The sequence below is a fragment of the Prosopis cineraria genome, unplaced genomic scaffold (genome assembly GCF_029017545.1).
Source record: "Prosopis cineraria cultivar Desert tree isolate PC_DT_omini unplaced genomic scaffold, ASM2901754v1 PC1, whole genome shotgun sequence".
NCBI classification, from domain to species: domain Eukaryota; kingdom Viridiplantae; phylum Streptophyta; class Magnoliopsida; order Fabales; family Fabaceae; genus Prosopis; species Prosopis cineraria.
Genome location: NW_026555332.1, coordinates 56419063 through 56432611, shown reverse-complemented (window position 1 = coordinate 56432611; position 13549 = coordinate 56419063). Strand labels below are relative to the sequence as shown.

The following is a 13549-nucleotide window of genomic DNA, read 5'->3' as shown; positions in this document are numbered from 1 at the left end:
AGAAATGTGTCCAATGAACGATACTTTCTTTAGGCTTTAAAATAGAAACAAGAAAAGGAGAAAAGATGGAAGAGTGAAGATGAAAAATAAGAGAGAATGAGAGATGATGATGCTAGAATGAGAATTGTAGAAAGAGAATAAAAAATAATTAATGTCCCAGCCAGCCTAATAATTAAATATTATTTTGAGGGGGATTAAGGATCATTTGCGCCCATAAACTATACGCGAAAAATCACAAATGATCATAAACTCAATTATGAGTTATTTATATTTCTTAACCTCAAATATTTTAATTTCCTTCACCTTATTGTTTGTTGACAGTGTTTTGACTGTTTGTTATTTTGACTTATGATTAAAATAAAATATTAAATAATATTCAATAGTGCATCCCACCATTTTTAATATTTTTTATACTATAAAAAGATTAATTTCTCCCTATCTTCACTCTTTCCCTCCCTCCCCTCCCTTCCTGAGCTAAAGTGTGAAAATGCACAAGCCATCTCCTCTTCTTCTTCCTCCCTTACCTTGCATCTCCCTCTTCCAGCGCCACCCCCTCCACCCTTAACTTATTTAAAAAAAAAATTATAGTTGAAGAATAAAAATAACTTTTAACTCAAGAAAAAAAATTATAATATATATAGGACAAAATATCTCAATAAAAATCCTATATCTGTCTCGTCTTAAACATATTTTTATTCTATTCTTTAAAATTACACACCATTTTTTATTAGGTCAAGATAGATTCATCACGATATAATTGAGACAAAATTAAGCTATTTAGGACGAGCACAAACATGAACATCCTTCGTCATGTAAACAATTCTATATTTCTATTTCATCACTGCTAAACTTACCAAGTCTAAGTTGTCATTGATGCCTATAAGGTATCATGTAGACAATAACTCACAGTGCATTTGCTTACTAGTTTCTAGCATGTTGTCATAATTTTCAAGGTAAATTTATCCTCTTACTGCTCTGATTACCAAAATTATCATAAATCCTAGTCACAATTAAAGTACTTTTCATGCGTCAATTTTAGCCTTAAAGTTCATGCTAAGGGGTGTTTTTCCAAATTGCTGTGAATGTCACTTGGCAGTGAATGCTAGATATTGAAGAGTAAAAAAATTAAGGTAACTAAGACGAGCATCTTAAAATTGATGTATGGTTAAAAATATTTATCATTATCACGTTTTAAAAAATAAAGATCAGTGTGATATCTATGGATGAGAAAATGAAAACAGAACATCCATGACAATTTTGACAGGAGCAAGGAAAACAAAAAAGACACTTCAATTAATGATGAGGATGCAATGTAACAATACCAGCGCCTTCAAAAAACGCAATCATTGTTTTAAGTGGACCGGAGGCTTCCAATCATGCGAGGCCTTAGAAAGTGTGGATTGTGCTTTTGGATATTGAAACACATCTCACGTAATGGTGTCCTAAATTAAAATTTAAATTATCACATTAATTATAAATAATTAAAAATTAACTTAAAAAATTATCTTATAAAAAATTATTTTAAATAAGTCATTAACATGTATTTTCAAAAACTATTTAAAATAAAGAAATTTTAAGTTTTAAAAATATTTCAAGGACTCACATATTTAATTAAACATGTATGGAAACATGAGGTTCACTAAGCATTAAATAATTATCACCTAACCATCATAATCTATATATCATCTATCTATCAATAACTCATCACATGTATGAAATTTTCTTTTTATTCATATATAGTTAATATCAACTACTCCCCCTTGAAGATTAAAACAAAGAGAAGACCATAATAATATTTTAATTCTCAAATCATATATATAATAACTATTTTCACTACACAAATATTTTTGCCTACTAATATAAATATATTTTCAACCAACACAAAACTCATAATGTAAGTAGATTAAGAATATATCATTTTAATTGACAATATTATAAACTGAATATACATATCAAAATAAAAGAAAAAAGGCCTACAGAAGTGATTATCACTTAACGTAATGCTCATTTTCTTCATTTTTTTTAGATGAACTAGCTCTTATAACATGTTAAAAAAGAAGGATGAGTACAAATACTCAATGCTAATAGATTTACTCACACATACAAATACAGTAATGCACGCCAACATATTCAATCTCTGACTCATCGTATTCAATTACATAAACATAGACATATTTCAAAATTCAATTCTTATAATTGTCATATAATGCAATTCATTCAACTCATTCACGATTAAATTCAACCCACCTTACACATTTTCCGAAACATCCAAAGAGGATTTTCATACATAGCATGAATTTCACAATTTCTTAATACTACAAAAATCTTTAAACAAGTGTATGAGGGAATTTATATTCTGGGTTACCTCTATCCTTCGAGGTACTCAAAAGGAGAACTAATAGATTCAATCTAATTCCAAACTTTTAAAATGCTTCAAGAGTTTAAGAAAGTTTAGTCTATAATTAGACTACTTAAAAACATTAATTCAATACCAATATCACAATTTTCCCAACCATCCATTTAGTTCAAAAATCCCAAAACTCAAATTTATTAGACAACCTTGTTATCTAATGGTCGCATTAGCTTTATTAGACTCTAATAAGTCTAACTAGACCCACCATTCACTTGATTACTCTCCACATTACATATTTCTAACCTAGGGTTTGCTCAAATCAACAAAAAAAAAAAGAATATAATACCTAAATTATTCATTTCCACTGTTCTAACAAGAATAACATACTCATAACAGCTCTATTTCATCCATATATAATAGCCAAAACTTCCTCAAGGTCAAAACCAGAAGTTCAAAAATTAAGAAAAACCCAAAATTCTCTGCTGTGAGGAATTTTAAAATAAATAGAGAAATACCCTCTAAAAAATATTTAAAAAAATTATCCAGCCTTAGGAAACTCTAAACCTTACCCAATGTATCTTATAATGAAGTCTACCATTGGAAATCTCCCTCAACCGAAACGAATGCTCTGTTTTCGCCAGGCGCACTGTTGCGGGGGAGAGAGGAAGACACGGTTGGGAATGATTTTTTTAAGTGAACGTGGGTTTTTAAAATTAAAAACACGGGCCATGGCATTTTGGGTGGCTGTTAGCTGTGGCCCAATTTAATTATTTATTATTTTTTCCCTTTCCTCTTTTTTTAATATCTCGCTTTACTTTTTTTTTTTAAATCTCCATCCAACATTTTGTTTTTCCTAGGTACTCTAAAAATTGAAAGAATTGAATTAAGTTGTATATTTTTGTTCTAATAAAATTTTTATAACATTAAGATGGTTACAATATGTTAAGTTTAAAATGGTTATAATATGTTGAGTTGAAAAAATATCTTAACTAATTTTATTTAATTTCATTTAACCTCATTTATTTTCTTTTTTTTTTTAAAAAAAACTATGAATCAGAGTAAAGCCTTCAGAATTTAGCTCCATAATAAACCCAACTAATTTTGAATTTATTTTAATGGTTTAGTTTAAATTTTTGTGATGTTATGTCTTGGCTTGAGTTTGAGCAAATCCAGTCATAGGAGGGGGTTTCAAATCCTATACACATATTAAAAACTCACAACAACTAATAATGTCATTGCAATGTTGTTTCAAGATTGGTTTACATGTAATTTAAGGAAGGTTTTACTTGTAGGCTTTGATTTAAGTTAATGCGATAATTCTTAATAAATTTGACATCTTTAGGTCAAGAGGTTGTACCTCCTATACCTATAAACTACAAACATTATAATTTTACAAAGGCTACATTTTGGAATCCAAAAATTAAGATCTAGTCATCATGAGGTTTTTTTTGTGAGAGCTTTCTTTCTTAGTCGACAGGAGTTTCTTTTCTTATAGTCTTTGTTCTATAACACCTTTTTCACTGGCTTCTCCTATAAGAGGGACATTTAGCATGGGTAGGGTTGTGGTTAGATTTTCATCTCTTTTTGTTGGTGTGAGTTGTTTCTTCATTTGATTTAAGTTATTGAGAAGGGAATGGATGTTTGATTTGCATTGATGAGGTTAAGGTTATCTATTTAAAGGACTGACAATTTGCATGACAGTTAATTATAGGTTTTGCAATTTCTTCTTGTAAGCTAAGAGTTGCGGAGGGTTTCGACATGGATCTTGATGATTTTGATTTCTTGTCTCGAGTATTGGCTTGTGCTCCTCAATTTGATAGATAATAGTTTGCAACAAAGATGGGGTTGCTTTTTTGTTATGGTGGTAGCTAGTTTGCTATCATTGCAAATGGTTTGTGTTCTCTCTACATGAAACACGATGCATGAAAGAAGTAAATGTGTTATCTAAGTAACATCTATCATTTATATATGGATGTGATTGTTAGGATGGTTTTATGAAACCCATCTCTATTTTCTTACGTGAATTCTAGACTCTAGGAAATTTCATGACAGTGATAGCATTTATTGTTCTTTGGTTCCATTTTAAAACTTGCAGGTAGTATTGGTGATATCGTTTCTTTTCTTTCTATGTCATTTTCTATTAGGTTCAGGATTTTTTGTCATTGTGTAGTTTCTCTTGTTTATGTTTTGTTCATTGGCCTTGATTTGTCTTTGTAAACTATTTTTAATGATATTTCATGTTTCTAGCAAAAAAATAAAAAATAAAGGCCACATTTTGCAGGGACAAATGAATTGCAAAGCAGAATAGTGCATAACCAAACAATGTAATCGGTTTCAACTTCAAAGCTCTGAACTTAATTAAAGTCGGACAGCTGGAGCCTCCCTTTTCATTTAGCTAACCAACCAAAATATTATGATTTATGTTTTTTTTTTCTTGTGGTTTCTTGATGGCTTCAAATAGAATCATCCAATCCCGTGCAATATTTTGCTCTTTGAATCAAGGTCACACACACACACACACTCACACAAATACATGATGGCGTGTTCTCACGTGTAAGATTAGGATTTAACTTGGGCCCATAAGCATAAAAGATCTCATGAATTTTGCTGCTAACATAACAAAATTTATCCGACGTCGTCTCGACTGCCAATATATATTTTTTTCTTTCACTGAAATAGTCTTTTTAATTAGAGTCGTGCATTTGTGTAGCTTGTTTTATAATTGAGTTTCTGCCTACGGCTTCTTTCTTCTTTTCTTGTATCGCATAATCATGTGATTGCGGAGATCTAATTTCTCCTTTTGCAACGCTCTATTTAAAGATCTCAAAAACTTCACGCGTACATTAGTCTTAAATTAATATTAGAAAGTTGATATAAAAGATTAATATTAGAAAGCCTGGCAAATGGCAAATGTTTGGCAGGAGTGAACAAGATTTCATCCAAACACCTTTCCCCTTGAAAACCAAAGACAACTCTGAAACGAAATTTTTTGCACACCATGTATCCGTTTTTCTCCGCCTGTGTATAAAAGATGATATAATATTTTACAGATTCCATGAAAAATGTTCGATCTATTAAACAATCAAGAAGGAACAGTACCGCGATACAGGCTTATACTTGGCACTATTATTTGAAAATGTATTTTTTTTTTCTTTTGGCTCTGGAAGTGATGATCTTGTTATAAAAAAAAAAAGAAGAATGTGATCAAGGAATGATGTAACTGTGAGTAAAATGAAAGGATGGAAGAAGACACCTTGATCTAAATAATTAATTAGATAGATGGCTGGACATGATTAGACATTAGAACACCAAAAAGAGAAGGGATTGAGAGAAGTAGGTCGCGGGCTTAAGAAATTAATCACGAACGAATTGTGTGCCTTTTAACAGGCGAACCAGTCATGGCCGAGTCTCGCGTGCTCAAATGTTCAGTAAGTACTAACCAAGACCCAGCGCAGTACCATCACTATAGGCTAAGCCGTACAGGGACGGCGCTCCTTCCCTTGTGTTAGATTTTTCATATTAATATATTTTATTAAAATAATTTTAAGTCATTTAATTAAATATTTTTTAAATTTATATATTTATAATTTATTTTTTATCTTTAGTTGTGAATTTTTTTTATATTCCAATATTATCTCTATTATTTTTTTCTCTCTGTTTGTTTTTTTCATTTTTTTCATCTTTTTGTCTGAGCTTATATTTTTTTAGTCTCAAAAGCCTCTCTGTTCATTCTTTTTTCCTTTTTCTTCTTCTTGTTTTCTCTCTTTTTTTTTCTTTTTTTAAGTGTTTTGTTGTATTTTTTTTAATTTTTCATTTCTTTTCCTTTGTTTTTTCTTTCTTTTTTCTCTTGGTCCCTCAATAAAATGACTCTAATATCATGTTAGATTTTTTATATTAAATATATTTAAAGATATTATATTTTATTAAAATAATTTAATTCATTTAATTAAATATTTTTTAAATTTATATATTTATGATTCGTTTTTTAATTTTTAAATGTGAGATTTTTTTTTTTTTTTACTTTAATACCTTATTGCGTTGCCTGACCAGCTCACAAGCTTCTTCTGCTTTTTTTCTTCCCAAGACAAAACTAGCATACAATAGAAACATGAAAGAAGGGTTAGTTTGACTAAAATATTCGACCCAGACGGGGCATTGAAACTTGAAAGAAGGACTGTTTTCAAAACATTTGCAAATTTTCATTACAATACTGTGCATTAGCTTTTTTTTTTTAAAAAAAAAGAAATATAATGCAAAAGGAATGACCTTGAACCAATTCAAGGGATATTAAAGGATTGAAATTGAAGGAAGGGAGCTCTTCAGATATCAGTCATTGAATAAAGGCATTTGTACTAAATATAAAACATCATTTACTTAAATTATAAGACTAATTAAATTAAATAATTAAAGCGTCAAACTCAATATAAATAAAAAAAATTGGCCTTAAAGCTCAATAAAGATCACAAAAAATACACATGCTAAATCTCATCAACTACAAATATTAGACTGTTAGTATTAAGATACGATCTTAAGTAATACCGAAATTTATGCCTAAGTAGTTTGGTGAAATAGATTGTTTATCAAAATAGAGAGATTGTGCCATAAGTTTTACGAAATTTCTGATTCCTCGACATAACGTGTCAAGTTTCAAAGAAAAGTTTTTCGCTATTTTGACACTATAAATAAAAAGAAAAAAATACAAAAGAAACTGGTCAACACTCCATCGAGACTCATAAATTTTAGATTCGTTAACTCTTTTTAATTTTTAGTCTGTAATCTTTTTAATACTTCAATAAAAATCATACACTTGTTCTACTAACGTCTTGTATTTTTTTATATTCGAGTAAATTATAGTAAGAGATTTCGAGACTTTTTTATTATTTATTGAGATTTAATGTCTATGATATATTTGGTATTTATTGTTCAATCACAAAAAAAACTTTATTTATTTATTTATTTTTGGGAGAAGTTATTTATTGCAAGAAAAGAGGTTTGGACTGTGAAAAATCAAAAAAGAAGAAGAAAATTTTCAGGAGAAGGAGACGCGGAGGGGTGAATCGGATAAAGATTAGATAGAAGTTTGAAGCATTGAACGTTGAAGGGTCAAAAAGGAGCTGGGGGGGAGAGAGAGAGAGGAAGAAGCTTGGGACAGGCGCTTACGTTGACTGATCCGACACCGTCACCAGACAAAGCAAATAAAAAGCAAAGAAAGCAAAAGACAACCAACTCAACATTGTCAATTATTTGCACCTCTCTCCTCCTTTCTTTCTCCCTTTGTCTCTTTCCCCTCCTCTTCCGAATCCGAGGGATACAGCACCCTCAGATCCAAGTTCCCAACCCACCCACCTTTTTATTCCTCCTCAATCATTCGTCCCGTCCGTTTCTTCACCTCCGCTGAACATTTCCCCCTGGATCGGTGAGTTTCTCTTCCTGCCCTACCTGCGACGACGAAACTCTGATTGCTTTCAGTTTTTTTGCTTTTTCTTAATTTACATCCTGGTTGGTAGAGTCCGTCTTTAGTTGTTGTGTTTTTCCCGAGATTTCTCAAAATACAAATATGATGCCTTCTTGAAGGCTGATCTCTGGGTCAACATCCTTCCCAGCTGCTCCACTTTTCTTGTTCCGGCTCTTTTCCGTTCTAGTGTTGTCCATTTGTTTTTTGGGTTCTTTGTAGAGAAAATCTGTTTATTATTCGACAAACTGCGTTAAATAGACGGTCATATTTTTTAGTGCCTTGATTTTAGATGCCAAATTTTTTGGTACCTGGTTTACCTTTTTGTCTTGAGAGTAATATGCCCCTGCCACACTTATTTCGCTACACTAGATGGGGTGCTCTGCTGAAATTGTACGATGTTTTTTCCCTGGTAAACCGTATGATGTTTTTTTTTTTTCCCAACAGGACCTTAATTACTTGAGCGTGTTAATTCTAGGTTTTCTGTTCTACGTTAGGTCCACAAGCTGTCCAGATCCTGTTTTGGAAGTAGTTAATTTTCTTTCATTGGTTTTGCATGAGAAACTTGGGACGCTTAGTAAGAAAGCTAGTTTATTTGGCCCTATATCTATGTGTGTATGCGCGAGTATCATCTCCATTTTCAAGTGCACTGCTGAACTCATTATTCTTTGAAAGTTGGAATTACGATTATTTCTTTGTAACGGTCTTACAGGTAAACCGTTGCTATTCTTTGAAGACTTGGAAGATCGATTTGCTGCTCAGTCCTTGGTTTGCTCTTCATAAGTCGATACTCTACAGGGTGTGTATGACCTATTGTTTGAGGTGTCTGAATCTGCAAGTTTAACTGCCGAATCTCTTCTTTTGATGGCATCAGCGGGTGTAGCACCTGCTTCTGGATTGAGAGATGTAAATGCAAACACAGTTGGCATTGACAAATTACCTGATGAGATGAATGACATGAAAATTAGAGATGACAAGGTAAAGACAAGCCTCTGTGTTATCTTCCTCTGTCTGCATTTCTCTTTGCATTCCCCTTGACGCACCCTTGATGCATGCCCTGTCTATTTATGTTGAAACTTGTTAAACAAAATACAGGAAATGGAGGCAACTGTTGTAGATGGAAATGGGACTGAAACAGGACATATAATTGTGACCACCATTGGTGGTAAAAATGGCCAGCCAAAGCAGGTATATTTGTAATGGTTTGCATGTTCTTCTGAAAGCTATCTCTTTCTCTTTTCCTTAACTTGTATTTTACAGGAGGAAAATGTTACTCGGTTGCTTATTTGTTTTCCTCGTGATGACTGTAGACTATAAGCTACATGGCTGAGCGTGTTGTTGGACAAGGTTCATTTGGTGTGGTTTTTCAGGTTAGTTGTCTATTCTTTAGATGCCTGCTTTTAATTAGGTACTTTTGGAACTTTGTAATATAATGAGTATTATATGCTGTTTCGTCTTTATTATTCAGGCAAAGTGCTTGGAGACTGGTGAAACGGTGGCTATAAAGAAGGTTCTTCAAGACAAGAGATACAAGAACCGGGAATTGCAAACTATGCGTCTTCTTGACCACCCTAATGTTGTATCTTTGAAGCATTGCTTCTTTTCAACTACTGAAAAAGATGAGCTTTATCTTAACTTGGTACTTGAGTATGTTCCTGAGACTGTCCATCGGGTGATCAGACACTACAATAAAGTGAACCAAAGGATGCCGTTGATATATGTGAAACTTTATTTCTACCAAGTATGTTTCTGTATACTGTGTGGTCATGTCTTTAATTGTATTTATCGTACCAAGTATGTTATGAATAACACTGTGTTGATTCTCATGCCTTTTTTTTCTTGATAGATATTGAGAGCACTTGCTTACATTCACAACAGTATAGGAGTCTGTCACAGAGACATCAAGCCTCAAAATTTACTGGTGCGTTGATAGGGAAACTTGTTTCTTGAATGTTCCTCTCCAATACAATAGGTTAAAATGTGCTGTGCAAATTATGTGTGTCGCTTTATTTGCACTTATGATTTCTTTGTCTATTTTTGGTTCTGTTGATATTGACGGTATACACAATGTAACCTGTCAATATTATTCTGGAAAGTAAGCATGTGTAATTCATTGTCATGTTGTCATTGAAGAACTCTGACATTACAAATTGGCTTATGTTTCCTTTTTTTCAAAAGGCTGTCTTAAAAGTTATGTCTTAAAATCAATTATTATGATTAAACATTTGAACTTATTTGCATGAAATTGTCAAAACATATAAAATCTATGAAACTTTATGACACTGCAGTCTGCATAACACTTAATCAGAGTTGTAACTTATCGCATATACAAAATAATGCATGAATCAACTCAATTCTACGTGGCACTTTGAATTTGCATGCAGCTTTTTGCGTTCATTTTCAATGCAGCTTTGTTTTCTTCTCCGATAGAGTAATTTATGCACGAGTCAATTTATTTGCTTCCCTGTTACAGGTCAACCCTCACACCCATCAGTTGAAGCTGTGTGACTTTGGAAGTGCTAAAGTTTTGGTTTGTACATTCTTGTCTTGGAAACCCTGTATTCTGTTCCATTGGGTGTTGTATTTTTACATGACTTTATTTATTTATTTATTTTTTATGGATATAACAGGTAAAAGGGGAACCAAACATATCTTACATCTGTTCTAGGTATTATAGAGCTCCTGAGCTTATATTTGGTGCAACTGAGTATAGCACAGCTATTGACATCTGGTCTGCCGGTTGTGTACTCGGTGAACTATTGCTTGGACAGGTATTTAGCTTCCTCTTTTTTTTTTTAATTTGTGTTGTTGATGGTTGATTTTGTTACATTGAGAATTCATTTCTTTGTGGAAACTAAAAATAAGTTTTTTTATTCCAGCCTCTCTTCCCTGGCGAGAGTGGAGTAGACCAGCTTGTTGAAATTATAAAGGTGAGATAAGTTGTAAAGAATATTTAGATGCAAAAGTCATCCCCTGGCTCTTCATTCTGATGATGCTTACATCTCAATATCCATGGCATTCAAATGCAGGTTTTGGGTACCCCAACAAGGGAAGAAATTAAATGCATGAATCCTAATTACACAGAGTATAAGTTTCCCCAAATTAAAGCCCATCCATGGCACAAGGTATTGTTAACGTCCTTTTCTTCTATCCATTCACAGAAATTGTTGCATTGCAAGGTTAATTCAAACGACTCTCATCTACAGATCTTTCACAAGCGCATGCCACCTGAAGCCGTGGATCTTGTCTCAAGACTACTGCAATACTCTCCAAATCTTCGATGCACAGCTGTGAGTGTCTAGTCTGTCAAGATTAGTAGATGGTTTTTGACTTGGTAGTTTTCTAGATCATGTGGCATCCTTTCACTTCATTTTGCAATGTTTGTGGTTTATATAAAATCATTCAGTAACATACAAACGACTTTGTTGTGTTGTGCTCATTACTACAATTTGTGCTTTGTGCAATGTAGTTGGAGGGTCTTGCTCATCCGTTCTTTGATGAACTGCGGGATCCAAACACGCGCTTGCCAAATGGGCGTTTTCTTCCCCCACTATTTAACTTCAAGGCCAACGGTAAATATCTCTATTCCCATACGAAAAATAGTGATTAAATGATTTCTTAGTATTGAAGGGTTCTATGATGCTGATATTGATGCAGAGCTTAAGGGAGTGCCTGCAGAGATGCTGGTGAAGCTGATTCCAGCACACGCCCGAAAGCAGTGTGCTTTATTTGGATCATCGTGATTCGGCCTTCAGTTAAAATTCTAGTCTCTGCCTGTAGAATTGTATTGAAGTCTCCGTTCAGGTTGTGTTGTCCTGGTAATTTTTTTTTTTTCTTTCATCGCATGCCCGTACAAAGCTGTTTGAGAAGCTTCACAGTTCGAGGTTGTTTATAGAATTTGATGGGCTTTGCCAGCCCTCACGGTTTAACAGATTGTATTAACTAGAAAAGTTATTTATTTGAATATAATTGACCACCATCGATATGGCGTTGTGATCTGGATGGTAGCTATTCCAAAGCTTCTCCATCCATTATTTTCCCCTTGATTACGACAAATTTTGCAGTGGCTAACAATAGTCTTGCTTTCAAAGCATTTGTCATTTACGTTTGGCTTCTAGTTTTCGACGTTAGAAAGCGTGGCTACGTCCACGATTTTGGCGGTTGGCGGTTCGGGTTGCTGAAGAAGCTGAAAAGTATTCTGTACTTGTTGGGTTGTGGTTTATTTTTTTATGATTAATGTCAATATAAAATATGAAACATGACTCCTATTTCTCAAACTTCAGGCGGTAAACAAAGTCCTGCCTAGTAAAAACACAAGCGGCAAGTTTTTCTCACAACTTCATTCTGCTTCATGGATTGAAAACTGTGGGTAACGTATAAGATAATATGAATAAAACACAGTATATGAAAGATTAGATTAGCCAAAAAGTTTTTAGAATCAAGCAACTTAGGTGTGGGCATGTGGCATTGCAGGCTTACAGCTGGAGATGTGCGCTTGCGTGAAAGAGTTTGAAAACTTCTGCTTTTAATATTAATATCATACCATGTTATTAAAAAAAAAAAACGAATTTTTTTCCTTCATGCCATACAGGACTCGACAAAACACGTTTAGTTTCCTTTAAAAGAATGAGTTAGTGATTAAAAGTACACCACCTGACGGTAGTTTGGGGAGAATACAGAGCTTGGACGTGATGATACAGAGGCATCGAAGTTTGTGACAAATTGGAAAACACCAAAGACCAGTCCGGAGTATTTGATGATGAACATTTATATAAAATTTTCCTGAACTGCTGTTGTTTAAGAGAGGGCAGGCTTGGTCATAAGGAATTGCATTCGGTTCTCGATTTCAACCTTATTTGATTACTATTGTTGATTTAAATTAATTTTTTTAAATATTTTTAATATTATATTTGTTAATATAAAAAGGAAAAATTAATCTTTTAGTCCTCCAACTTTTAAGTCACTTGTAACTCAATCCCTCAACTATGACTCGTTGTGACTCAATCTCTCAACTATAACTCGCCTATGATTCAGTCCCTCAACTTTTGAATCACTTACAAATTAATCCCTTAATCTTTGTTAATTTTTTTTTCATATTAGCTTATATCTCACATTAATGAATAAGAAGAGGGTATTTTAAAATAATATATGAGCATTTTTTTATCCCTCTTATTTGATAAAAAAATTTAAAAAAATTAAAAAATAAGGACCGAGTTATAGGTAAATCAAAAGTTGAGGGACTGAGTCGCAGCGAGTTATAGTTGAGAGACTGAGTTACAAGTGAGTTAAAAGTTACAGGATTAAAAAATTAATTTTCCCATATAAAAAATATAAAAAAATTTAAAATTTTAATATACCTGTTCATTATCAATCTAATTAGTACAGATTTAATCTAGTAATTTAATTTAATATTAAAAAATTATAATTTTATAATTTAACTATGCAGATAAGCTGTTTACACTTCAGATATAATTTAAATGATTTAATTTAATATTAAAAAATTTAAAAATTTTATACATTAATCATTTACATGTATTCTAAATAATTCAAATTTAATATTTAAATTTTTTATATATTTTTATTTTAATAAATATAATATTAATTAAAAATATTTAAAAATTAATTTAAATAGATAATAAAGATTAAAAAAAGTTAAAAATAAAGTATCAAAATTATTCTTCATCCTGATGAGCATTTAGCACCGAATGCGGACGCTTGGTCAAAAGCACCTCTACCATAAAGTT

At 32.3% G+C, this 13549-nt stretch overlaps 1 protein-coding gene across 1 annotated transcript; it reads left to right on the top strand.

Annotated features, from left to right (window-relative positions):
- The first annotated feature begins 7548 nt into the window (after positions 1-7548).
- On the top strand, positions 7549-11788 carry LOC129318893 (glycogen synthase kinase-3 homolog MsK-3). Its single transcript, XM_054963892.1, has 13 exons — positions 7549-7769; positions 8518-8783; positions 8901-8993; positions 9116-9175; positions 9274-9546; positions 9652-9726; positions 10279-10335; positions 10436-10576; positions 10685-10735; positions 10835-10930; positions 11012-11095; positions 11275-11377; positions 11463-11788. Exons 2-13 carry the CDS (start codon positions 8670-8672, stop codon positions 11546-11548), a joined length of 1233 nt encoding a protein of 410 aa, XP_054819867.1. The 5' UTR covers positions 7549-7769; positions 8518-8669; the 3' UTR covers positions 11549-11788.
- Positions 11789-13549: the final 1761 nt, after the last annotated feature.